Source organism: Phascolarctos cinereus, unplaced genomic scaffold, assembly GCF_003287225.1.
Source record: "Phascolarctos cinereus isolate Bilbo 61053 unplaced genomic scaffold, phaCin_HiC Scaffold_3;HRSCAF=262, whole genome shotgun sequence".
Classification (NCBI taxonomy): domain Eukaryota; kingdom Metazoa; phylum Chordata; class Mammalia; order Diprotodontia; family Phascolarctidae; genus Phascolarctos; species Phascolarctos cinereus.
In genome coordinates, this window is record NW_027555736.1 from 146,023,406 (window position 1) to 146,048,935 (window position 25,530).

The 25,530-nt window shown below is 38.4% G+C and overlaps 1 protein-coding gene across 1 annotated transcript in view; it reads left to right on the forward strand.

Moving 5' to 3' along the window:
* The window catches only part of MAP2K1 (mitogen-activated protein kinase kinase 1), a 104,016-nt gene that overhangs the window by 29,890 nt on the left and 48,596 nt on the right, over window positions 1-25,530 (forward strand). The window contains exons 2-5 of the mRNA XM_020982941.2: window positions 7,777-7,987; window positions 10,853-10,999; window positions 20,885-20,962; window positions 21,635-21,686. Of these exons, the coding sequence (XP_020838600.1) occupies window positions 7,777-7,987; window positions 10,853-10,999; window positions 20,885-20,962; window positions 21,635-21,686 (488 nt within the window). The remainder of the gene's footprint in view (window positions 1-7,776; window positions 7,988-10,852; window positions 11,000-20,884; window positions 20,963-21,634; window positions 21,687-25,530) is intronic.

Below are 25,530 nucleotides of genomic sequence, written 5' to 3' on the forward strand. Positions count from 1 at the left end.
AGGATTGGTCATTCATTGTCCTCTGATCATGGCTTGTGCTTTTTCTAGCCCACTGATTTTGGTCATAATCTCCTTCTTGTTCAGAATTGCTTCCCTCCTCTCTCTTTATCCAGATTTTGTGCATCCTGCGTTGTATGTAATCTCTGAGGCCTTCCTAGGGCTTCCCAGCCTCCAGTGATCACTGTCTCATTGCCTGTACTGTTCACTTTGCATTTGTCCTGTACTATGTTGTAGTGTTATGAAGCCATAGGCTGTCAGGGCCCCAGGGGCCTTCGAGCTCCTCGTTCTGCAGATGAAGAAGTAAAAACTCTGGAGTCCTGAAGTGACTTGTTCTTGGTTACACAGAGCAGAGGCAAGGCTAATGCTCATGCCTCGGTTTTGCTTGAGTCCAGTATTCTTTACTCTGTGCCACAATATCACTTCTCTTATCCTTTGTAGATGGGCTTTTTAATCTCCCTCCAAATTGGTTGAAACCGTGTTGAGGACGAGGATCCTTTGTATTCCACTTTTCTTATATTCTTCATAGCACCACATTTCCTGTGGTAGATTTTATTTATTTTGTCTAATTTAATACACTTACCTATTATAGGTGTTCAGATGTTTGTTGAGGAGTTGAAAGAGTTAATAGTCTTCCTAAAGCACCCGTTCTTGCTCCTAGGAAGTAGCTTGTGAGACAGGATGTGGCCAACCATTGAGTAAATGAGAACTGTTCCCTTCTGGAAGAAAAGGAAGTGGGTGGGGAGAAGTGAAGATTATCTGTGCTCTGCCCAAAAATCTTTTCATTAGCTGCTTCAAGACTTTCCATATTTTTTCTAGTAAGTTGGCATATTATGATTATTTCGACCTAAAACAATCAAAGTTTAAAAAAAAAGGATAATTCTGCGTATGTTTCCCCATCGATAACTTTAAGGTAAATCTAGAATATTAACTTCTTATGCTATTTTAAATTTCTTAATGTTCATTTATTAGTTATCCCTTCCATTTCTCTTCCCCTACACTTGAACAGTTTTAAAAAATCCTTATGCGTCGCCTAGCAAAAACAAATTTCCACGTTGGCCATATCCAAAAATGTATGTCTCATTATGCATTTTAAGTTCATCACTACTGAGTCAAAAAGTGGATAGCATCCTTTACCTTTAGTCCTTTGGCATGATAATTTATTATTATATTGATTAGTGTTCTAAAGTCTAGAGTTTCGAAGTTGTTTTTTTTAATAAGTTCATTGTAATTGCACAAATTGTTTTCCTACTTGCTAGAGGCGACTGACTGGCAGAGTAATAGACTCAGCATCAGGAGGACCTGAGTTAAAATCCTTCCTCAGACTCTTACTAACTGTGTAACCCTGGGCAAGTCATTTAACCTCTTTTAGCCTCAGTTTTCTCATCTGTAAAATGAGGATGAAAATAGCACCTACCTCACAGGGTTATTGTGAGAATCAATTGAGGTAATATATGTAAAGTGCTCTGTAAACTATACATCACTGTATAAATGGTACCTATCATCTTCAGTATTATTAGTTCTGCATAATTCACTGTGTATCAGATCAGAGAGCTCTACCCAGTTTCCTTTGAAACTGTCCCATTTTGCCATTTTCAACGGTGCAATAATATCCTGTTATTACACTTACATTACCCCTGTTTAGCCCTAAATATTTTTGTTCTTATAGGTCCTTTTCCTTCTTCTCTGATCTCTTTGTAGTATAGGCCTAGTATTGCTGGGCCCAAAGGGTCCATGCACAGTTGAGTAACTTTTGAGGCATAGTTCCAAATAACTTTCCAGAATAATTGGACCAATTTACAACCCATTTGCCAACTGTTCATTAGTATGCCTGTTTCCCTGCAGCCCCTTCAATGTTTGTCGTTTTCCTCTTTTGTTACCTTTGCCTGTCTGGTGAGTGTGAAATAGAAACTCAGAGTTGCTTTAAAAATTTGTATTTCTCTAATTATTAGTGATTTGGAGCATTTTTTTTTATGGTTGTTGATAGCTCTCTTTTCTTCCTTTGAAACTGCCTGTTCCTTTGACTATTTATCTTTTGAGAAATGGTCTTGTGTTAACCAATTCCTTACATATCTTGCATATGAGACCTTTATCAGAGAAAGTTGATGTAAAGATTTTTTCCAGTCACCTGTTTCCCATCTAATTTTAACTGCATTAGTTTGTGTAAAAATGTTAAAGTTTTATATATCAAAATTGTTCATTTTTTTCTTCTGTGATTCTCTCTATCCCTTGTTTGGGCATGAGCTCTTCCTCTAACCATAGATCTGAAAGGTAATTTCTCCGTTGCTTTTTTAATTTGCTTGTACGGTCTAAACTTCATACCCACTTGAAGTTTACCTTGGTATGAGGTTAGTGAACTGATTTGTACCGATTTTCTGCCAGCTTTTCAGGCAGTTTTTTGCCAGATAGTGAGTTCTTATTGCAGGAGCTTACTGCAGGAACCGAGGTCTTTGCTTCTTTGTTTTCACTTGCTTCTGTTTGTTGTGGTCCTAATTGGTTCCATTGACCTGTGTTTCTTTACCATTACCAAAGAGTTTTGATGATTTTATTGCTTTGTAGTAGAGTTTAAGATCTGATAATGCTAGGCCTGCTTTTTTCTCATCTTCCATTATGGTTACATTCTTTTAAAGCTCTTTCTTATCCATATTCTTGTTAGATCCTCATATCAACCTGCAGGCAAACATTTATCCTCATTTAGAAGATGAGGAAACTGAGTGCCACTGACTTGCTGCTCATGGTGACTCAGCATGAGTCTTAAAGCAAATTTAATGGCCAACATACAACTTTAGAAAGAAAAGGCTCTCAGGGATATAATATTATTTGTGTACAGTGAATTGACAAAAAGACATAAAACATAATTTGGGCTTCCATATCACTGGAAAAACATCATTTGGAATATATGTGCATATGCAGAAATAAAATGCTGATAACATGAAGCTAATTATTGTTTGAAAATCAGTGTTGCCAAATGAGTAAGATAGCGCAGCCTATTAATAATGACCTGACTTAACATTGTGGATCTGATTGTTCTGACAATAAGTTGGAAAAGAGAAAAATTGGAAGCTGGAAGACTATTAAAAGACAAATGGGAGATATGTCATGGAATGTAGTATTGACAAGTTGTGGTAACTGATTAGATATGGGAGATGAACAAGAATGAATCCCAGGTTGTGAATTTGAATGATTGGTGATATCTTTGTCAGAAGTAGGAAAGTTTAGAAGAGGGGCAGGTGAGGATTAGGAGTGAAGATTATTAGTTTATTTTGGACAAATTGAGTTCAAGAAGCTGAGGGAGAAGAATAGGTTGAAGATGTCAAGGAGACAGTTGGTGTCACAGGACTGAAAACTAGGAGAGAAAGTAGAGTAGAATAGGTAGATTTTCAAGTCATCTAAGTAAATGTGGTCATTGAGCCATTGGGAGCCAATAAGATCATTTTTCAGCTCTGCTGGTTGCTATTAGGAAGCCCTAAGAATGAAAAAGCATTTATTAACCACTAACTACGGTGCCTATTGTTGTCATTAGGTCCTTTTCAGTTGTATCCTACTCTTCATGACCCTATTTAGAGTTTTCTTGGCAGAGATACTGAAGTGGTTTGCCATTCCCTTTTCTAGCTCGTTTGACGAGTAAGGAAATTGAGGCAAATAGGGTGAAGTAACTTTACTCAGGGTCACACAGCTAGTAGTATCTGAGGTCACATTCAAACCCAGGAAGATGAATCTTTCTGACTCCAGGCCAGCCACTCTATCCACTGAGCCACCTAGCTTTGATATTTACCAGCATATTAAAATTAAAAAAAAATGTTAGCTTTTGAATTGTGGTGCTGGAGGAGACTTTTAAGAGTTCCTTGGACAGCAAGGAGGTCAAATCAGTCATTACTTAAAGAAATTAATTCAGATTCAAGTTTAATCCAGCATGGGAAAGACCACTTTTTTTTTAGTGTCCTTTATATCCCCCTTTGTGCTTTTTCCACCAGTCCATGCTTTTTCTCCAGATTGTTGAGAATTCATCGTATCTAAAACGACTCCACACCCACCTCTCATACCACACTACCCCCACAGCACAACTCCTGTTCCCATACTCTGGCCCCCATATCAACTCTACCATTTGGTAATAGGTATGTCAATTAACCTACAATTCTTTTCAGAATCATAGTAAATTGCCAAACCAAAATAGCCACGAGGGCCACCATGGCCTAACTGTGGTTTTGCCTCTATCAGAATGCAAGCCTTGAGAGTAGGGCAGGATATTAAACCCTGGGGATACAAATACAATAAGGCTGCCCTACTCTCTTTTTTGGAGGACATGGCTATGGAAAGATGTTCACCTTGCTTTAGTACAGCTACTTTCTCTCACAATTGAATCTACTTTGCTACCTGTTTTTCTTTTCTTTTCTTCTTTTTTTTTTTTGAATGTTTCTTTGACAGTGGTTGCTCATGCAAATCATGCCTCTGGCCTCCCACTTTTCTCCTCCAAATTGACAGGTGTGTAGGTGCTCACAAAAGCATCGCTGTCACTGTTCCCCAAAACAATTCTTAAACCTACCTCTGGGACTGATGATAAGTATAAAGATTAAAGCTTTTCCCCTGGAATTTATGGTACTGAGCCAGTCAGGATGGAACATAATGCCCAGAAAGGATAATCATACCAGACTTTAGCTACTCTGCAACTGTATAAAGGCCAAGTAATACCTAGTCCCTGTTGCTGGCAGGTTTAGGGACATACCTAGTTCCCTAAAGTTAACTCCAGGCCTGGCCTAATGTGTCATCAAAGTAGGTGAACATTTATGTAATGTGATTTGAGGGGAGATGGATAGGGCCTGTTTGCTTAAAATATCAGCCTACACTTTAGCGATGGACTGGGAAGCTGGCTGACCAGTACTGAATCTGCCAAAAAAGTAACTGACTATCATATTGGGCAAGTCATTTACCTCTCTGGATCTCAGTGTTCTGATTAATAAAATAAGGAGTTTAAAAAGCACTGAAGGAGTCTCAGTTGGAAAAAGTTTAAGAAGCCCTGGACTAGGTGACCTCTAAGGATTCTTCCAGCCTTAAGGTTTTTTTTCTTTTTCTGTGTGATGATTTTTGAACCTCTCTGCATCTCTCCATCTTTTCCTTCAAGCAATTAAGATTCTCCATACTAATGGTAGTTTACCAGTAGGCCCCAGGGAAGGGATGGTTTGGATTTGTACCAGCTGGGCAGCATTTGGCAACTAGCCAGGGCCCATTTGTGATTAGTAGGGTTGGAAGGCACCATTGTTATCCTTGTCCCATTAATTATTAACACATTGGGTATTCATTTCCATTTCTACTTCAACCATTTATTTGACTAGCTTTTGTGGACTCCGTGTGGCTTGTTGATTAGAGATGGCTTTGGGGTGTGGCAGAAAGACCTCTGGACTGGGAGTCAGTAGAACTGGGTTCTGAGAGTCTCAACTATACAATTAACAAATGTGACTTTGGGCAGATCACTCCCCTTCTGGGCCTCAGTTTCTTTTGTGAAATGAGGGGATTGTATTTGAAGATCATGGAGAGCCCTTCCAAGGCTGGCATTCTTTGATTTTATGTTACTTCCCTACCTAATCCGTTGAGCTGTAAATAGCTCAATAGATGATGTGGAGTATTCAGGCTTAGCAGGTGGATGAGATAGAAGAGAGATGTGTTCATGTTCATAGGGTCCGCCTTTTTCCATTTGTTTCACTTTGCCTTTGGTGTTTTCAGAGCACAAATGACAGCTCTTGGGTTTTTTCCCATCCTCCTAGTTTAAGCATATAATTTTCTTGTATCTCAGTGAACTGTGTTTACTGCAAGGCAGCCACGTGCATGATTCATGCTAACAATGGTCTATTTTATCTATGTTGTGGTGAACATGATAGAACTGGTCACAGCTGTTCTCTAGAGAAGAGGTATATGTGGGTGTGCAGTGGGGGAGAGAAGGGGGGAGTGAAGAGAGAATGAATGAGAATGGGAGGATGTTACTGTACATTTTCTCTTTTCTGACTTATGTGTCCGTATGTCCATTTCAGCTAGAATAGTGGACTATTTGGGAACCTGAGGGCTAATGAGAGTGGAGGGTCAGCTACAGAGTTGATTTGTCAGGTATTTGGGGCAGGGTAGAGGGAAGAAGCTGAAGCCAGATAATTATTGGAGTTACTTGAATAGAAATGACTCAAAGGCCATTTTATTACAGAGACTTTCTTATTGAGGGAGTATTGTGTTTTTGTTTCTTTGGAAATTTAACATTTCCTGGATTGGATTTTAAAATTTTCAAATATATTCAACATTTAAGAGCTTCTGTATCTGTTTAGTAATGATGATGGTGTTCCTTCATATTAATGTAGTACTTTTACCTTTTCAGAGTAATTTCCATCCATTTTCTTATCTGCTTCTGTGAGGGAATATTATCCCCATTTTACTGATGAAGAAGTAGACTTAGAGAGGTACTGTGGCTTGGAAATCATAGAATTAGAATGGACCAAATGACCCCTCCCAGGTGTTTGACAGAAGAGAATTGACTTGCTCAAGGTGTTGTCGTTAATACCAGAGCAATGAATAAAATTCAGGTACCCCAGCTCCTAGTCTTTTGTTTTTTCTATTATAGCAGCGCCCATCCTTCACTCTCATATTGTTATAAAAGTTTCCCCATCACTACAGCTTTTAGTGTGTGAGGCTACTGTCTCTCTCAGAGGAAGAATATGAAAGTAGGAATGGAGGATAGTAGGGAAAGACCCATACAAAGCCCAGGCCTAATTTTTTCTACCTGACAGTGATATGATCACTCTCCCCTCATCTCTGCAAATGTTCTCAGCCAGAAAAATGATTAAACTAGAATTCATTCCTCCTTGTTAGACATGCCAAGTAGGGAGTTGGGGCAACATCATAAAGTATGATTATGATCTGCTCTGAGTCATTATTTTTGTTATGTCTGCAGTATATCAGTACCAAGAACTCTCAGGGAGTTCTGTTTCTAACTTTGTTTAAAACAGTTACTTTCTTTGCAAGTAATACATAATCTCTTTCTCACCTGGCTTTTGCTGGCGTTATTTTAATCATTTTTCCATTTACTGGTTGTATTGAGCATCTCTTTCAACATCTGCTGGTAAAATCAAACCTTCCAGGTGGCTCTGCTGAGGTTTCCAAAGTGGCTATCACACAGCTAGTGAGATTCAGACTGTTTGATGAGTTTTTCAAAACATCATAACAGTCTTTTTTTGAGGGTAGGATCTGGAAAAGAAATGGAACAAAAGTGCACACATGGTGAGCCCACCAAACACACACATATACTCACATACATCCCAAGGTAAAGGCCCCAGATTGATTCTGCGTAACCTGTTAGAGTTTATTTGACCACACCCACCCTCCCTACTTAGGTACCTAGGGTAGAAAATAATAAAATCAACATTGGTTTTACCTTCATAAGAATCAAAGATCTATCATTTTGTCCAGTGCTGTTTATTTGGTCCCAGGCATTGCCTGGACCACTAGAATCCTAAGATGTTAGAGATGAATGTCATCTTGAGGATCATTTAATCTGGCCTCCTTGTTTTACAGAGTTTCTAGGACTGAAGTGACTTATCTAAGGTCACATAATAGCAGAGACTAGAGTAGAACCTGAGTTTTCTGATTCTGAGGCCAGGTCTTTTTCTTATACTGTTGTCCCTCCTCTGCCTAAGAGAAGAGGTGGACCCTTTGTTGATTTCAGTTTATTTCCCAGTAGGGCTAATGGGCTGTCCTACTGGAGAATTCTCACTGTGTCTGTGTCTGTCTCCTCTTTTGGGGCAGGACTAACCTCGAGGCGCTGCAGAAGAAGCTGGAGGAATTAGAACTTGATGAACAGCAACGCAAGCGACTGGAGGCTTTTCTCACCCAGAAACAGAAAGTGGGCGAGCTGAAAGATGATGACTTCGAGAAGATCAGTGAACTAGGAGCTGGGAATGGTGGTGTCGTGTTTAAAGTTTCCCACAAGCCCTCTGGCCTAATCATGGCAAGGAAGGTGAGCTTTGTGACTTCCTGAGCCAGAGGCACTTAAAGATTCTCACTCAGCTCCTCATCCCTCCGTGAAACCTTCCTTGACTGTGTGGTGATGACTCCCCCTCTCCCCAAATCAGACTTCACATAGCACTTTGGTACTTCTTTTATGCTTTTAACAATAAATACAAAATATACAATATCTGTGTGTCATTTCCCCCTACTCTAAGCTCTATTTGGACAGGGAGCACATCTTAACTAACTTTTGTACATTAGGGGACTTAAGCCTAGAGATCTGGTTTGTTCCACATCCCAGGTCATTCCATGTACCTTCAGTCTTCCTGGAAACTTTTATAACAGTATTGGGGGGGAGGGATTCTAATGGAAAACATACTAGGTTAGGAGTCAGAGTACCTGGATTTTTTAGTCATAGCTCTGGTATTAACTACAACACCTTGAGCAAGTGCATAGAGGGGTGGGGAACCTGCAACCTCTAGGTCCTCAAGTGCAGTCCCTTGACTGAATCTAGACAAGTGAATCCAAACAAGTTTGGATTCAGTCAAAGAGTCGCACTTGAGAACCTAGAGGACCACATGTGTGTAGGTTCCCCACCCCTGGCCTAGGATGTAGTTCTGCATATATGTTTAATGCATGTTTTGGAAAATCAAATTAGATTTATTCGTTGTTCCCTTTCTTCCTGCTTTTTGTGGGCTAGTAGTCTATTTACTGTGAGAGGCAGATCTCATTTCACTTTGTTGCTAGTACCCATTCTAGGAGAAGTCTCTTCCAAACATCGTGCACATTATGACCATATTAAATTAATATTCTAGAAACACAGATGTTGTAAACCCTTGCCCCTAACTGAAATATATTTACTTAATACATGGAAAAAAACATAAAAAACTTAACATCCAGTGGGTCCCTCATTTTCTCCAGAATAAAGTCCATATTCCTTTGCTTGGTATTTGAGACCCTTATTAATATGGCCCCATTCCCCCCCGGTCCCCGACTTAATAGTATATTTTTTCCAATTACATGTAATGATAGTTTTCAACATTCACTTTTTTTAAGATTTTGAATTCCAAATTTTTCTCCCTCCTTCTCCACCCTCCTTCCCCAAGACAGCAAGAAATCTGATATAGCTTATACATGTACAATCATATTAAATATATTTCCACATTAGTCATGTTGTGAAAGAAGAATCAGAACAAAAGGGAAAAACTGCAAGAAAGAAAAAACAAAACAAAAGTAAAAATAGTATGCTTCCATCTGCATTCAGACTCCATAGTTCTTTCTCTGGATTGTGGATAGCATTTTCCATCATGAGTCTTTTGGAATTGTCTTGGATCGTTGTATTGCTGAAAAGAGCTAAGTCTATCATAGTTGATCGTCACACAGTGTTGCTGTGTACAATGTTCTCCCAGTTCTGTTCATTTTACTTAGCATCAGTTAATGTAAAACTTTACAGGTTTTTCTGAAATCTGCCTGCTCATCATTTCTTATAGCACGATAGTATTACATTACTTTTGTATACCACAACTTGTTCAGCCATTCCCCAGTTGATGGGCATCCCCTCAATTTCCAATTCGTTGCCACCACAAAAAGAGCTGCTATAAATATTTTTGTATGTATAGGTCTGTTTCCCATTTTTTATGATCTATTTGGGATATAGACTTAGTAGTGGTATTACTGGCTCAAACTGGTATGTACAGTTTTATAGCTCTTTGGACATAGTTCCAAATTGTTCTCCAGAATGGTTAGATCAGTTTACAACTCCACCAGCAATGCATTAATGTCCCAATTTTCCTACATCTTCTCCAACATTTATCAGTTTCCTTTTCTGTTATATTAGCCAATCGGATAGGTGTGAGGTGGTACCTCAGAGTTTGGCCCATTTTTACTATCCACCCATATCTCATTGCTCCCCAGCACACCCTCTAGTGTTAAGTCAATGTTTTCACTGTCTCACAAATATGTCATGATCATTCCTGCCTTTCTGCCTTTAGTTACATCATTCCCTAAATCTGTCCAAGGCCTATCCATCTTAAAAGGTTGAAATATTTCAGCCTCCTTCAGGAAGCCTTCTCAGACTACTTCAGCCCACATTGTTTATCTTCTCTGAATTTCTATAATACTTAATTTCTTTTCCATTCTAATAGTAAGAGACAGTGTGTGATTAACTGTTTCATGCATATATGTTTTGTTTCTGTAACTGGATTGAAAGCTGCTGGAGGGCAGGGACTGTATTTTTGTGTTTCTTTAGTTTCCTCCCTACCACATGCCTAGCAGCATGTCACGCATAGTGGGTTCTCAGCAAATATTTGTTAAATGAGTGTCTGTTGAATGGACTTAGCATATGCTTTTGAATTTTTAAAGCAAAAGAAAGGTTGCTGAGGAGGAAGTTAGGTGATTCTTGGATTTTCAGTAGATCAGAGTAAAGTCAGTGTGTGGCCTTGAACAAATGCTAACAAAATACTCTCAGTCCAAGGGGAAACCCCAGGTAGCTTGAATCTATTCAGAAGTTCCCCATTCCCCTTGCCTCATAAGAACCAGTGAACCACTCTATAGCTGCAGCGAACGAACACTTCCAGTTCCATGTCTCCCTTAGGAGAGGTTGTCTTTCGTCCCATTCCCTGTCCCCCCCCCAATCTCTATCTCTGCCCAGGTCCTCAGAAGGTAGTAGCACAGCCTGCATTCCTTTAGTCATGGCTCATTCAGTCACAAACACAAGCCTTGGCTTTTTATGCTTTAGTATTTGGTGCTTTGGGTGGGTGGGTGGAACATGTTTATGAAAACTTGCCTTTTCCCTTTTTTTTTTAAATTTTCTTCGTATTAAAAGCTTCCGTAGTTATAAAGATGATTTCCAAGTTGTTGTCGTTGTTTTTAACAGCTAATTCACCTGGAGATCAAGCCAGCAATTCGGAACCAGATTATACGGGAGCTGCAAGTCCTGCACGAGTGCAACTCTCCATATATTGTAGGGTTTTATGGTGCCTTTTACAGCGATGGGGAGATCAGTATCTGCATGGAGCACATGGTAAGTGGTTGGCTTCTCTAGTGGGACCAGTAGGCCAACTCTAGCTAGATCATTGGCCCACAGAGGTGCTAGTTAGGCTCTGCTACTATTGGTAAGAGATGGAAGAATTGGTTCTCATCAGTGTCCTCTCATTTGCTCTCATTCTTTCCCATCAAATAACTCTGTTATTTAGAGGAAATTGATGTGATGAAGTACTTGGGAGAATCAGCATTAAATAGCTTCTGGTTCCTTCTCTTTTTGTTTTGCAGAGCATCTCCTTTCCCCTCTTAGTTATATTCCTGAAGTTCCATGGGTTAGCACTGACCTGGGGGAAGAAGTTCCTGATCACACTAGAACATGGAAGGATGTTCTAGTTTTATAGTTTTGGTGTTTGGGTTTTTTATTAATTCTCCCATTATTTTAAATGATCAAGATGTTCTTTACAGATTCTTCCAGACATCTGTCAGCTTTTTTTGGTGCCATATGGAATGTACATTCTGGAAGCATTATCTGTGTGTCTACAGGTTATTCAGAACACTTCTTCTTGCTTATCCAGGAGAGAGGAAGTTTTCTGTGGAAGTAGATCCTTAGTTCAATAGTTACTGTGCCCTCACCCCCACCCCAGTGGTAAAGTGATCCTTTATGGGGAAGCATATAAGTACACTTTTATTTTTATAACGCAAAATGATGATTTTTTTTTTATTCAGCTTGACCTTATCCTCCACTTAGAGAGAGTGAGAAACATTTCTTGTCCTTTTGTTCCTTATGTACTTTTTGTTGGTAACAAAATCTCCAACCCTGGCATGTAAAGTTTGGATGCAAATGTGTGAATGGCAAATGAGGACCTGGAAACCGAAGTGGGAAGGAAGGTGATGATCATGCTCCAGGGACAGGAAAGGCAAGAGCAACCTCCCTTCCCTTTAGGCTCTGCCAGGAAGATGGAAGGTATGTGGACTGACCAAGGGTTTGGAGCCAGCCTGATCTCTGGGCTTTAGTCCTCTCATGTATAAAATGAGAGAATTAGGCTTGATTATTCTGGTTCTTAGAATCACTGTTTCCAGAACTATGGTTATGATAGTTCCGCTGTACTCCACCCTGCTCAGCCCACACATAACATATTAGTTGAGGCAGCCACATTTTAGGAAGGATATTGATAAGTTAAGGAGCAGTGAGAGCGGAATTTCTGGATCCTGTGACCAGCAAAGTACAAGGCTACAGATTTTCTCTGGCACTTAGCACCTGTCAGACCTCTCCAAAGTAGCAATTACATACAAGCGATAAAGCACCTTCATATTTCTGTATAGTCCAGGACAGCAAAAAAAAAAAACTAATGAGGTAACAGTCTGATGAACCAACATCGGAAAAGCCTAATTCCCAATTCTAACTTACGTCATTCAGTGTACTGGGTTAGATGCTGAAGAGGAGATAAGGAAGCATGAGATAATAATGATAATCATGATACTTAATGTTTATGAAGAGTGGGGGTTCTCAAGCGAGGGTGCAGGAACTTGTTTAAAATATTTTGATAACTGAATTTCAGTACAATTAGTTTCCTTTGTAATCCTTTGTATTTTATTTTATGCATTTTAAAAAACTATTCTGAGAAGGGATTCTTAGGCCTCCATGACACAAAAACCGTAACCATCTCATGTAGAGCTTTGAGGTTTGCAAAGAGATTTACATACATTGTCTCATTTGATTCTCATGGCAACCCTATGAAAGGTGGGTGCTGTTTTTATTCCAACTTTACAGATGAGGAAAGTAAGACCTCTTAAGAGAGGTTGTGACTCAGATGCCCAGGGTTTTTTGTTTAGTTGTATCTGACTCTCTGTGACCCCATTTGGGGTTTTCTTGGCAAAGATTCTGGAGTGGTTTGCCATTTCCTTGTCCAGGATCACACAGCTAGTTCAGTGTTTGAGGAATAATTTGAACTCATGTCTTCCAGATACCATGTTTTCTGCTCTATCTACTGTTTTACCTAGCTACCTGAATGAGATTTGGTCTCTATCCTTGCAGAGCTTACAGTCTAGTTGTGGTTTCTTTTGTGACTGTACTTCTCACTGAAGTCAGTTTTTTCAGTATTCGGAAATCAGTCATTGCAGGCTTTGCTGAGGTCATAATATCTGGACATAATAGCTAATGATAATGATAGCTAGTATTTATATAGCACCTATGGTATCCTAGGTACTATACTAAGAGCTTTACAATTATTATCTTATTTGATCTCACAACAATTCTGGGAAGTAGTTGAGTGTTCTGAGGCAAACAGGTTTTTCACAAATGCATGAGTTAGTTGACCTTATGCCTTTTCCTGAGAACATCAGAAATAAAATCTCTACTCCCCTCCGTCCTAGAAGGAAAGCCAAAGAAAAGTTTTGTGGGAGTAATACGGTTGTCTTCTGCCATGTTTGCAAAAGTTAAAGATGTGGCCAAACGTCAAGAACCTGTAATGGCCCTTAGCTGTAAATTTGCTTTAAATCCTTCTAGACCCTGTTTCTGTTTGCATTCTAAATGCCTATCAGAAGAATGAATTGGGTAAGTTTAATTTCTGCTATGTAAAAGACTTCTTGTCTTTTATTGTCTTAAGTTTGCCTTTTTCATATGTCTGTGGAAGTTTTGGTTTTCATGTTCTAGGATTTCGTGAACAAGTAAGCATGTGAGAGGCAGCCAGGTGACACAGTGGATAAAGCTCCGGCCTTGGAGTCAGGAGGACCAGACACTTGACTCTTACTAGCTGTGTGGTCCTGGCCAAGTCACTTAACCTAACCTCAATTGCCTCACCAAAAAAAAAACAAACAACAAACCAAAAAAACAAGTAAGCATATGTTCAATCTTCTATCTCCTACATGATTTTGGAGGCTACTCTCCCTATTCTGGCCTTCTATGTGGAGAATACAGTCTTTGATGGGGTATGAGCCTCTCCCACGAGTCATACCAAGAGGTTAGTCAGTTTTTATGGGGATCTGGTTTCTTTAGTGTAGTAAGTACGAGGTGTCTTGCACAAAAGGCCCCAAGACAGAAGACCCCTCATGTATTACCCTGTGGATGAGGTTGATCTTGTGTGATAAGTGGCCAGGATTGGGATACCTAGCAAAGGCTAGGAGGGCCAGGCAGAGTCAGGTTAGGGCTAAACAGTAGCTTATTCTGATACAAAAAACATGCAAATAATGAGGTCAGGTTAAGCCCTGTGTCATGTTTGGGCAGACTGCAAACTAGTATCCAGGGATCAGAAAGGCAATAGAATCTAGAAGCTAAGAAGAGGAGCAAGAGGTCTTCACTCGTGAGAAGGGCAGAATGGAAGTAAAGAGGGAAGCTTATTTGTGACCTTGGTAGTCCAAGCAGTTGTTCTTCAGCCTTAGAAGCTTGTACTGTAGAGTAGGAAACAGGCTCAGAGGTTGTATCTTGTCCCAGCGCACACAGCTCTTCTGCTGTGGAAGAGCTATGACCGGAACCCAGGTCTCATCTTCTAGCCCAATATTTTGTACTGTGTTACACTCTGGATGACAGAAATTTTTTTTCTTTTATAACTGTTGTCCTCTTCCTTTCTTTCATTTCATCCTTGGCTTCCATTAGTAATTCAACCACTACCACCCAGAATATTTCATCCTTTGATGTTTCTTGGTTCTTCTTGTACCACAGAAAAATACCTGGTGACTTCAGTTTATTTAGAACTTACTATGTAAGTGCTTGATTGATTTATCTCAGAAAGAAGTTGCAATGACACTTCCCAGTCTGAGTTTTTGGAAGAAGGAATAGACAACTCCTGGGTTACAGCTTGGTTTATGGTATCTTTAGTGCTACAGAGACTTGCTCAGATGGTGAAACTGGGACTTATCTGTTAAGTAGATAGTTCTGTTGTAAGAGTTTTTGAACTAATATTTTCATAAAGCATCTGCTGCTTCTATAGAAAACCTTCACAAAGGCACTGTTAACTTAGATCATAATTAGCTGCTAAAAATAAGTACAATTTAGGCAGCTTTATTTTACTCAGCAAGGCCCTTAGCAACAGTGATATAGAATTGGAAAGGTGGGAAGGTTAGTATAATCAGCTCTTGATTCTCATTGCAACTTATCCAACAAATCTTTCTTTTGACTTCTTTATGACATTGTACCCTCTTCACTTTGAGCCATTTCTTTTAGAGCAGGCTAGATGGCCCAGTGGATGGGATGCTGGACCTGGAGTGAGGAAGACCTAAGTTTAAATCCCTTCAGTTGTAAAATGGGGATGATAATAGCACCTAAGATAATATTTGTGAAGTGCTTAGCACAATGGCTGACACATAGTAGGTACTTAATACTTGTTTCCTTCCTTCCTCCCTTCCTTTCATGACATTGTCATTATTTCTGTTTATAGTGCAGAAAAGAGTTAAAGAAAAGAATGCCAGATATCTTTTTTATTTTTATTTATTTATTTTTAATATAAATTTATTTATTTTTAGTTTTCAACATTTACTTCCACAAGATTTTGAATTCTGAATTTTCAACCCATCTTGCCCCTCCCCCCACCCCCAAGATGGCATGCATTCTGAATACCCCTTCCCCTGGTCTGCCCTCCTTTCTATCTCTTCCCCCCCCCTTCTCTTAACCTCTTCCCCTTCTATTTTCCTGTAGGGCAGGAGAGATTTCTGTACCTCATTTCCTGTATTTCTTATTTCCCAGTTGCATGTGGAAACATTTTTTTAAAACATGTGTTTTTAAAACTTTGGGTTCCAAATTTTCTCCCTTCCTCCCATCCCACCCACCCTCATTGAAAAGGCAAGCAAGTCAATACAGGCCATACATGTGCAAAACACTTCCATAATAGACCTGTTGTGAAAAACTAACTCTATTTCCCTTAATCCTATCCTGCCCCCCCATTTATTCTATTCTTTCTTTTAACCCTGTCCTTCCTCAGAAGTACTTCTTTCTGATTACCCCATTCCCAGTCTTCCCTTCTCTCTATCATCCCCCTGCTCTCTTGTCCCCTTCCCTATTTTCCTGTAGGGTATCTTTTTGATTTTTAAAAAATGCTTTTTGTTTTTTGTTATTCTCTGCATAACAAACATCAATATAATTTGCTCCCCTTCTACCTCTGATTTTTTGTGCCTCTCCCCAAAATGAAAAAACAAAAAACAACCCTTCTTGTATCAAATAAGTATATTAAAGCAAAACAATTCTATACATTGGTCACATTCAAAAAAATATGTCTCATTCTGTAGTTTGCGTTCATCACATTTCTTCAGTCTGTAATGAAGATTGATGATTTTGTCAGTTGGTATTCTTAAGTCTTTCAATGTTGTTTTTTTTCAATGTAAATTAGTATACAAATTATTCTCCTGGTTCTATTTATTTCACTCTGTGTTAGTTCATACAAATCTTCCCAAGATTCTTTGAACTCAACCCATTCCGTTCATTCTTTCTTCATGGAGCACAGTAATATTCTGTTACATTTATATGCCATGGTCAAATGATATGCAAACAATTCCATTGATTAATTTTTCTATATTTTTAACCAATACCAAAGAGTTGTTGATGATTACAACTTCGTGGTATAGTTTGAGATCTGGTACTACTAAACCCCTTTACTTCTGTTCAATTTTTTCCAGTTCTTTCCTACATTAAAAGATACTGTTATAAATATTTCTGTACAGATGGTTACTTTCCCTTTTGTCTTTGGTCTTTGGTATGTAAACCTAGTAGTGTTATCACTAGATCAGAGGATGTGCACAATTTAGTTATTTCTGAGGTATAATTCTAAATTGCTTTCCAGAATAGATGGAATACTTCACAGCTCCACCAACAATGGCCTAATGTCCGTTGTCATTCTTTTTTTTTGGTCATCTTTGTCAGTCTAGTGGATGTGAAATGGAGTTTCAGAGTTGTTATAGTCTGCATTTATTTTAATTATTAATTATTTGGAGCATTTTTATATGGCTATTGAGCTTACATTTCTTTTTTTTCCCACTTAGTAGTATTTTATTTTTTTCCAATTACATGGAAAGGTAGTTTTCAACATTCAACATTTATTTTTATGACATTTTGAGTTCCACATTTTCTCCCTCCCTCCCTTCCACTCTTCCTAAGAGAAGCAAGCAATCTGATATAGGTTATACATGTACAATCATGTTAAACATATTTCCACATTAGTCATGTTGTGAAAGAAGAATCAGAACAAAAAGGAAAAACCATGAGAAGGAAAAAAACAAAACAAAAGTGAATATAGTATGCTTCTATCTGCAGTCAGACTCCATAGTTCTTTCTCTGGATGTGCATAGCATTGTTCATCATAAGTCTTTTGGAATTATCTTGGATCATTGTATTATTGAGAAGAGCTAAGTCTATCATAGTTGATCATTGCACAGTGTTGCTGTTACTGTGTACAGTGTCCTCCTGGTTCTACTCACTTCACTCAGCATCAGTTCATGTAAGTTTTTCCACATTTTCCTGAAATCCTCCTGCTCATGATTTCTTATAGAACAATAGTATTATATTACATTCATATACCACAACTTGTTCAGCTATTCCCCAACTGAAGGGCATCCCTTCAATTTCCAGTTCTTTGCCGCCACAAAAAGAGGATAGCACACGTTTCTTAGAGAATTGTTTGCATAGCATGTGACCATTTATTTATTGGGGATTGACTTTTGTTCTTATATATTTGAATCCATTGTCTATATGTCTTGGAAATGGGAGCTTTATCAGAGAAACTTGCTGCAAATATTTTTCCCAGTTAATTTTTTATCTTATAATTTTACCGGTGTTGTTTGTGCAGAAGCTTTTCAAGTTGTTGTAATCAAAATTGCCCATTTTACATCTTGTGTTCTCTATCACTTATATGATTCCATACCTGTGAAAGATCTCTCCTGATTTTTCTGTTTGTTGGTGATATGACTTTTTATGCCTAGGCCATATATCCATTTGGAGTTTATTGTGGTATGTGGTATGAGATGTTGGCCTAAAGCTTATTTCTGTCTGACTGGCAGGTCTTTAGTTTTCCCAGGAATTTTTGTTTAATAGTAAGTGCTTACCTGGATATTTAGATTTATCAAGCTGTATGTTGCTGTGTTTGTGTACTTCTATATCTTGTATACCTAATCTATTCCATTGATTAATTTTTCTATATTTTTAACCAATGCCAAAGAGTTGTTGATGATTACAACTTTGTGGTATAGTTTGAGATCTGGTACTACTAAACCCCTTTACTTCCAATTTTTGTTGTTATTTCCCTTGAGATTCTTGACATTTACTTCCTCCATATACATTTATTATATATTTTTTCTAGCTCTATAAAGTTGTCTTTTATTAGCTTGGTTGTGGCATTGAATAAGTAAATTAATTTATTATTATTTTTTATATATTAGCTCAGCCTATTCTAGGTGGCACAAAGGATAGAGTACAGGGCTTGGAGTCAGGAAGACTTATCTCCCTAATTTCAAATCTGGACTCAGACACTCACTAGCTAAAAAGTCACTTACCGCTGTTTGCCTTAGTTTCCTCATCTGTCAAATGAGCTGAAGAAGGAAATAGCAAACCACTCCAGTATCTTTGCCAGGAAAATTCCTAATGGGGTTTCATACACAACTGAAAAGCACTGAACAACAAAATCCATGAACAATTAGTATTTCTTAAATTATTCAGATTTGTCTTTATTTCTGTGGAGAGTATTTTGTAGTTGTATTTTGTAATTCCTGAATGTGTCATGGTAGATAGACTCCCAAATATTTTATATATTTAGGATTATTTTGAATGGAATTTTTCTTTCTTTCTTCTTACAGGGTTTTATTATTAGTATACAAAAAACCTGATGATTTCTATGGGTTTATTTTATATTCTGCTACTAATTTGTATTAATACTTAACTACTTTGTATTTAGTCTCCTTATAATTACTCTCTATCTGCTTATCTCTGTACTTGTTTTTTCTATTCAGATGTAAGCCACTTGTGAGTAGGAATTGTTTCATTTTTGGCATATGTATCCCTAGTGCCTAGCACATAGTAGGTAGTTAGTAAATGATTGCTTGTTCATCTTTTTTCCATCTGGTCTTGAGGATTTTTTGTGGGAGAATTCATTTATGACTTCTTTAATTGCTTTTGCTGGCATTGGGTCTTTTAAGTTTTCTGTTTCTTTTTCTACCAATCTGGGCATTTTTTAAAAAGTAGTTATCCATTTCATCTAAATTTTCTATTTTGTTGGCATGTAAATGGACAAAATAATTTCTGATAACTCCCTCTATTTTTTTCTTTATGTGTGAATTTTGTTTTTAGTTTCTGAGACTAGCATTCTTGTTTTCCATCCTTTAAAAAATCAGGTTAGCAGTTTATGTCAGGAAATCAGCTCCTGGTTTTATTTATCAATTTAATGGGTTATTTTTTGTTGTTTGTTTTTTGTATTGTTAATCTTTGGTTTCTTCCGTTGTCAAGGTGACAGTTTAAAGCAGGGGGAACCTGTGGCCTTGAGGCCACATGTGGCCCTCTAGGTCCACAAGTATGGCCCTTTGACCGAATCCAGACTTCACAGAACAGATCCTAGAGGGGGCCACATGTGGCCTTGAGGCTGTGGGTTCCCCACCCCTGGCTTAAAAAATAATTTGGGCCATCTCTATTTAGGCCACTAGTTTTAATCAGTTTAATGCAGCATTTTCATTCCTAAGCTTGCAGTGAGGAACAGGAGGCATTGAGAAGTTGGATCAAGATAGCAAAGCTGGATGCTCTGTATCCTGTCAGATCACAATTGTGACCTAATTGTTTTGTTTTGAAAGTGCAGTATTTCTTGACTTGTGCATTAATATAGGCATAAAAGGCAGTCATAGTGAGGAATGGGTAGCTATCAGTTCCACTGATATCCAAGAAATATTAAAAGACCTAATGGAAAACCTTCACTGTGTTGGGTGAATATGGAAGGACATGGACAAATATTGCATAGAAAGAATGAGATGGCATGGGTGAGTTGTATGTAATGTGAACTTGGGGAGGAAGTGCCTATTCTGATAATACTACAAGTTGATTGATACAAATAACATTCTTAGAGCCTTAGACCAACCTTATTCATATTTAAGTACAAAAGTACCAAGTAACAATGTGTTTAGGTGTATTTGGGGTTTTTGTGTCATGGCATCCTTCTGTGGCTGCACTTTATTGAGTGTTAACTTGCTGCTGCAGCAGCTGCGCCCTCAGCATGATTGGACAAGAGCTCAGCTGATGGACTAACTTGACTGGTTATGTTCACAGTTTCTGTTGATCACTATAAGATCGATCTGGCCTTAGAGACTATTTAGATCTGACATCCTGTGGCAGGTTAATATAATCATTTTAACTATCTTCATAATCATTAGACTAATTTTAAGACCTCTTTGTTTCATGGAAAGACTATAAGCTCTTGAAGACATGGAACCTCAAAGATTTAGATCTACAGAATGGAACTGCTGTGCTTTATTGTAAGCCTGGTGTTTAGCATGATGCCCCGTGTATATAGTGGGGGTTCAGTTGTTAATGATAATAACTGACTCAGTGGTCATGCTACAGCTTTAGGAAAATTTTGTCATCTTTACGAATTGTGTCGGTTTCTTAGGATCATTTTGGGAATGGTTATTGTTTGGAATTCACTAGGTTTGTCATCATTGGTTCATAAAGTCTTTTATTATTATCTTAATCTGTTTAAATCTTGTATTGTTAATTTTTCATGTGTATATGTCTTACGTCCTTAACTAGTTGGTAAGTTCATGACAAAAGAGACAGTCTTGTATACATTTCTCTATCTATAGCACCTGACCCATTTATCACTTAAGTACATTTTGTTGGTTGTCTGATTAGTTGAAGAGAGCAAAACACATTTGTGTCATCTAAAAGGAATGTTTGCTTTGCATTTCCTTCGATCTGTCTGAAACATAGTTGGAAACAAATCACTAAACACTGTCATTTTATTCTTAGGATGGAGGATCTTTGGACCAGGTTCTTAAGAAGGCTGGAAGAATTCCTGAGCAGATATTGGGGAAAGTTAGCATTGCTGTAAGTATTTGTCTTCCTTGCACATGAGGTAGCTAATAAAGTCAAGAAAGGAAGTAGGAGGTCAGTTGAAGAAAAAAAGACTCTTGAAAGGCTTATCATTGACCTTGCTAGCTGCCATAATGAATGTCTATCTCGCTGTCTCTATCTCTCTTTTTATCTACCCTGTGTGTGTGTGTGTGTCTCTCTCTCTATTCCTGTGTGATGTATTTTCCCTTTTTTAAACTTTGTGTGTTGAGAATAAAAGTAAATTCTCTCTGAAGATAAGTTACAGAACTTCTTTTTAGTCTGATCATATTCTTAGGACAAGAGAGAATGTGTATTTTGTACTCTTTCTTTCTTGGTGTAGTCATCTATTCCCATGGCTTAATTATTACTTTAATTCAGTTGACTCCCAAATCTATATCTCCATCCTCAGTTTCTCCCCATTCTGATATTTCTAGCTGCCTGCTCAGTATCTCCACTTGGATGTCAACATGCACTTCACACCCAGCAAATTCTCAAGCCTTCTCTCTCTCCCTCTTTTCCTTCTCTCGTTTATCATGTTTGCTTAATATTGGATTGCTGGATAACATCTCTTGGACCATTTCAACTTAGTGGTATTGAACTTATATTTGTAGATTTGTGTGCTTATTTGACTTTTCAACATAAATATCTGTATTTCTTCTCTACTAGGTAATAAAGGGTCTTACATATCTGAGGGAGAAGCATAAGATAATGCACAGAGGTAAGTGCTTATTTTTTGAAAAATACATTATTTTGATTTCTATCCAAAAAATGTTTTAAAATATCTAGTGTTAAAATGTAGCTTTTTTTCCTATGACTGCTCAGGACAGTTTGTTAGAGTGAATAAATGTATTATGACCTTTTTCAGTCATTGATACCTGTGAACTTTCTGGAACATGAAGGAGTAGTAGGGGAGGATGGAAGAGGTCCTTGTGTTCAGCCAACCTTTTATCTCTAGCAATATTGCATATTTATAAATACTTAACTGCCCTTGTTCACTTTCTCTAGTGGAAAGGCAGTGAGGAAACCCAGGATATTGCCACATGCCAGTGTCATAATATGTTGTTTGGGAAATAGATTCCAGTACAGTGCTAATAAAGTAGGCCAGGGTTTATAGGTTCATTCTGTGTGTCATCTAGTTAGCTTTGCTCTGTTCTGTAGTTTAGGTTGTATCTCTCCTACAGCTAGCTGTCTTTCAAATGCATGCCACTGGTCATGATGGGGGCAAGGGAGAAAGAGACCATATATGCCTTAGGGCAGGTAGATACTCCCTATTGAAAGAAAAAGAAAGATTTCACAGAATACATGATGCTGGGGCTAGTTTAGTGGCATCTTCATGTTTTAAAAATAGAATGTTAATTATGTCAAAGTACTTTTTTGGTGAGGCAGTTGGGGTTAAGTGACTCACACAGCTAGGAAGTATCATGTGTCTGAGGTCAGATTTGAACTCAGGTCCTCCTGACTCCAGATCTGGTGCTCTATTCACTGTGTCACCTAGCTGCCCTGAAGTACTCGTTTTTCTGAGATGGAGACTAGAGGTGAAGCAAGGAAGACTGGAATTCCAGTCCTCTTTGAGGGCTTTAATGCCATTTTACTTGTATCTTATTAGGTTGAGCTTCATTTTTCCTTGCCCTCAAACTCTGTCTCTGTCTGTTTGAAGTAATAGCATCACTTTTCCAGAAAGGAAAATTGTAGAATCTTAGTGTTGAAAAGGCCCTAGGAAGTCATTTAGCTGACTATCCTGTATAGCTTCCCCTGGCAAATGATCATCCAGCTTCTTCTTACAGAGAAATTGAGGCAAGGAGCTTTAACTATTGTAGTCAGGCAGTCCATTGCAAAGTCTTTGGCTCTGTCACATGGTTCAGCATCAGAAATGCTTTTGGTTTTATTTATATTAGCGCAGCCACTGTACTATAGGGACCATAGGGTCTTACTATCTGATTTACAGCTGAAACTTCCCGCATGTGTTATCTTCTCCCTTAGTGTGGCCACCTTGAAGGCAGAGATTGTCTTCTCATTTTGTATCCCAAGCTCAGTACTTTGCACATAGGAAACATTTAATAAATACTTTTTCATTCATGCATCCCTTTATTGGTTAGTCACTAGTACTGTGTGTCAGGAGCTTTGCTAAGCACTAGGAATACAAATACAAGCCCCCCCCCCCCCAAAAGACAGTGGCTACCCTCAAGGAGCTTACATTCTAAAAGGTAGCTAGAAAAGTGGAGAGGTCTGGCTGCAGTTCTTGCAGTGGTAATGAAGAGTCTAGCTGGCCTGGGTACACTCCTTAAATAGAGGGTCTGGGAGGAGCCATCTCATTCAGAGGGAGGGGCTTTCCAGGTTGTGAAGTCTAGGGCTGAAGTGATTTTCCTGATGAAGAGGTTTCTAATGGTTAGAATGGTCTTAGATTGAATTGAATTCTGCCTTTCTATCTTTCTAGCTCCCTTAGCTCTAGTTCTGCCCTCTAGAATCCAAACTCTAGTCCCCTTACTTTTTTGATTGCACACCCCTATCAGGAAACATTTTTAGCACAGATGCCCTGATATTAGTATATTTACTTATTTATAAATTATCATACATGTAGTACTTACTAATAACAAGGTACATGAAACTTACACAAAAATAGACATTTTAAAAGATGAAATAATGTTTTGAAAATAGTTTTAATGGCACACCAGCCCTTTTGTTCTCACTAAAATATTACTCATATTTTAGTGAGATCAGTGTGATTAAATATGCCTCATTATTTTTTAAAATCTTGGTTTCATACTTTGCAATACAGCAATCCAAAGGCTAATTTTTGAGTTCAGTTTATTTTGATAGTAGGTTTTAATGACTGTCATATGAAAAAGATACCATATAGAGATATTTAGCTTCAGATGGAAAAAGTGTTTCGTTGGCTGTGCTTTCATAATTACGAAAATAATTTTTCAATTCCATCCATCAGTTATACAAATACTTTGTTGAAATTCTGCTAGTAAATTTCCCTCTTTCCTGATGTCAGTCAGTTGTTCTTGCAATCTAATTGGAAGGTATTACATTTTTATGGAATTGCAACTCTTTGGAAGATACAGAAAATTATGTTTCCAGTTTTTAAGTGTACAGATATGAAAATATTCATAGGTGACACATTGTTTTTTGGCAACTCAGAAAGGAAAGAGGGTTCATCTAATAATGTTTTTCATGACTTCACAAGGATAATGGGTGTCATATTACTTGCCTTCTCAATGAGTTGGGGAGGGACTGGTGAGAGGGGGGGAGAACTTGGAACTCAAAATTTTTAAAAATGAATGTTAAAAATAGTTAAGTATCCAGTAAGAGTGACAGTGGTCCACAGCATCAGATGCTACAAAGATGTCAAGAAGGAGGGGAACTGAGAAAAAGGCCGTCATATTTGGCAATTAAGAGAGCATTGGTGGGGCAGCTGGGTGGCGCAGTGGATAGAGCTCCAGCCCTGGAGTCAGGAGGACCTTGAGTTCAAATCCCACCTCAGACCAGACACTTGACACTTACTAGCTGTGTGACAATTGCCTTAACAAAAGAGAAAGAGAGAGAACGCATTGGTACCTTTTAAGAGAGCAGTTTCACTTGAGGAGTCAAAGATAAGGAGAAAATTAAAGACCTGGAAGCTTGGGAGAGTGGTGGAGTCTTCCATTGAAATAGGTAAATTTGGAGGGAAAGCTAATAATATAATGAGATCTGCAGTGTAGACCCAATCCATCATTCTGTGCTAGTCAGTCATTCTTCTGCACTGAAGAATAAAAAGAGGAGGAGTGTTGCACCTGTCTGCATGAGGGCCTCCTATGACGGGCATGAGGTGATAACAGGAGTGGATAGGCGATGGGGAATTTAGCCTTTTTAGCTGTGCTTTAAACCTAGGTTTATAACCATCCTGAAGGACCAACACCAAAGGTAGACAGACAGTAGAGGCTTGCAGTGATGGGGCAAAGTGGATGAGTATTAAATTATAGTGGATGATGAAGGGAGTGGTATAGTTGTATTGGAGACAAGACCATGCGTAATTGGCCATTAGGGCTGGTGGGATGTGACTGATCTTCCCTCTGATTGGTTCATCTCTTTGGTGTCATGTTGAGACCCTCACTTTGAAGACCATACTTTGTATCATAAAGCCAACGAGAGTAACAGCAAATATTCAGGTCCTTGAAATCTAGAGAAAAATAGTCATAAGCAAACAACAGGGCACTTAACTCCCAGGTTCTGTCCCTGAGGTGACTGCTAAATATGATCTGAGCTCTGACTGACTGAACAAAAGGACATATGTTTATATTAAAAGTCTTCAGTATGGGTGCCACATTTCAGGAAGGACATCGATAGACTTAGTGATTTCAGAAGAGGATGATGAAGGTGGCAAGGAGATTAGAAATGTCACATGAGGACTGGTTAAAGGAGCTACTGTTACCTGAGCAGGGCAGCAGAGTCACTGAAGGTCTTCACATGGAAAAGGGGATTAGATTTATTTTGTTCTAGAGGGTAGAACCAAAAGCGAACAGAAATTTAGTGAGGCTGATTGAAGGTTAATGTAAGGAAAACCTTCCTGACAATTGGAG